Below are 2086 nucleotides of genomic sequence, written 5' to 3' on the forward strand. Positions count from 1 at the left end.
AAAAAAAAAAATAACCAAGTTTAAAAATATATAATACAAATGAACTGCAAAGCAAAAAAAATTATAATTGGATAATCCTTGATTTGATACTTTAGTGTGAAAATTTTATTTTTTTGCTTTTCAGTTCATTTGTATTATAGTTTTTTAAACTTGGTTAATTTTTTTTTGGTAAAAAGCTTTAAGGTACAGTAATTTTTTTTTATGAAAGTAAAATCTAATGTTTAGCGCATACAACGCGTTTGGAATTATTTTCTTAGGTATACAAGAAGTTGGTAAAAGAATTCAATTGATTAAAAAATACAATTTTTTATAAAACAAGAATCGAAATTTTATAAACTAAGGTTTAAATCAATTAGCGTTCACCTAAGTAGTGGGCCTTATGAATTAAAACTAACAATTGTTTTTTCTTATAATTTCACACATAGTTATTACTCGTTTTATTCAAAGAAATTTAAGTAAAAGGTCTGAAATTTTAAGAAAAAACAATTGCTAAGTTTTTATTCATAAAGCTCAGTATTTTTGATGATGATGATTTCTTTGCTGAATCCTTCCCCAATTTCATGACCATATATTGGCTGACTGGAACATCTATGTGACAACTGGTGGATTTTGTTTCAAGAAAATTTTCTCTAATGCGCTTTTCATATTTCTCTTTTCTCGAAATTTTTGGCAGCCCCACTAGATTTTTTTTTTCTCAACCAACCACTTATCGCCAGCCAAGTTTTTTCCCCAGTGCCGTCTTAGTAAAAGTTTCCTCTTTCATCACAAAAAGCAGAAAACTGCGCCCAAATCGCTGAATTCGTGATCAAAACCAGAGGTTTCAAACCACTATGCAGCGAAAAATGTAGTTAGAACAAGGGAGATATTTTGAGGTTTATTATGCACTTAAAAACACAAGCGAATGGAAGACATAAAAACATCATTCCAATGACATAAGCCCAGACAGAAATCGGATAATTTACCCGTCAACATTACCAACAAGCGCTATGAAGTTATGTAACCGATTTAGGGTTAGACACACTAGCCTAAGGCAGGCCTATTCTGCACGTTACCGACGATTTTTTGACCGGAAATTTTTATCCTAGATACTTACATCCGCTGCAGAAGAACTGGCGAAGCACTAGTTCCGTGCTTTCAGAACTGTGCTGGTTGCGCTGTCGCCAAAGTTTAGCATTAATTTGGGATTGATGAAGAACCAGTAACTTCTCTTTTCAAGATTATTCGGCACGAGATACGAAACAGTTTGATTTGCTGCAGGGTCTGCACTAACACATAGGACATAGACGAAGAGATTGTACATTCCCATAATTACAAGGCGGCTGAAGGCTTCGTAACATGTGCATAATTTATGTATTTTTATACTGTTTTTTTTTTTGTTATAAATTACTGTATTATAAATATAAAAAAAAACTAAAAAATATAACCTTAAATCCAAAACAATTTATTACGTTTTCAATATTTTCTGTGTTCCGACATTAAGTCCAGTCTATCAGTTTTAATCATATAGTATACATATCGTTACCTAAGGGTGAAAAGGTGCCAAGTCTATTTTTTGAAATTGTTCAGGAGCGACAAAAAATCTATGTAGTTTTGTATTACGTGCCATTCTGCTTCAAAAACTAAATTTTGAAAAAATAGACGTGGCACCATTTCACCTTTGTGTAGCAATATGTATGTTTTATACATTCAAAGAGACAAAATTACCGAAAAATGATCATCTGAATACCAAGAAGTTTGGTAGAATGGGAAAAATCTAAATAATAGTTGAAGTTTTGGGAAAAAGTGTATTTTTATTTTAATACACATGTATAAATGTATCTGTAAAAACAGTAATATTCTATGTCATCAACGCTGTATGTATTTATATTTCGCCTTTAATTTTCAGTGCGTCCTTTGTTGGTGGAAATTTCTTTCAATAATCAACCAATGTCTGCGGATCGCAAGTACGAAATTGAATGTCAAGCGATTGGCTCAAGACCACCGGCAAAGATTACCTGGTGGATGGGAAATATGGAAATGCATGGGCATAGTCAAAAGGTAAGATTTAAATGCCGCTCAACATAAGTCTAAAAAGTAATTTTATGAA

The 2086-nt window shown here is 32.0% G+C and overlaps 1 protein-coding gene across 1 annotated transcript in view; it reads left to right on the forward strand.

Annotated features, from left to right (window-relative positions):
• Positions 1–2086, forward strand: part of LOC118742108 (hemicentin-1) — a 286471-nt gene that overhangs the window by 206215 nt on the left and 78170 nt on the right. The window contains exon 7 of the mRNA XM_036474073.1: positions 1886–2037. Coding sequence (XP_036329966.1) covers positions 1886–2037 — 152 coding nt within the window. The remainder of the gene's footprint in view (positions 1–1885; positions 2038–2086) is intronic.

Source organism: Rhagoletis pomonella, unplaced genomic scaffold, assembly GCF_013731165.1.
Source record: "Rhagoletis pomonella isolate Grant_MI unplaced genomic scaffold, Rhpom_1.0 Rhpom_scaffold_00001, whole genome shotgun sequence".
In the NCBI taxonomy this organism is placed as follows: domain Eukaryota; kingdom Metazoa; phylum Arthropoda; class Insecta; order Diptera; family Tephritidae; genus Rhagoletis; species Rhagoletis pomonella.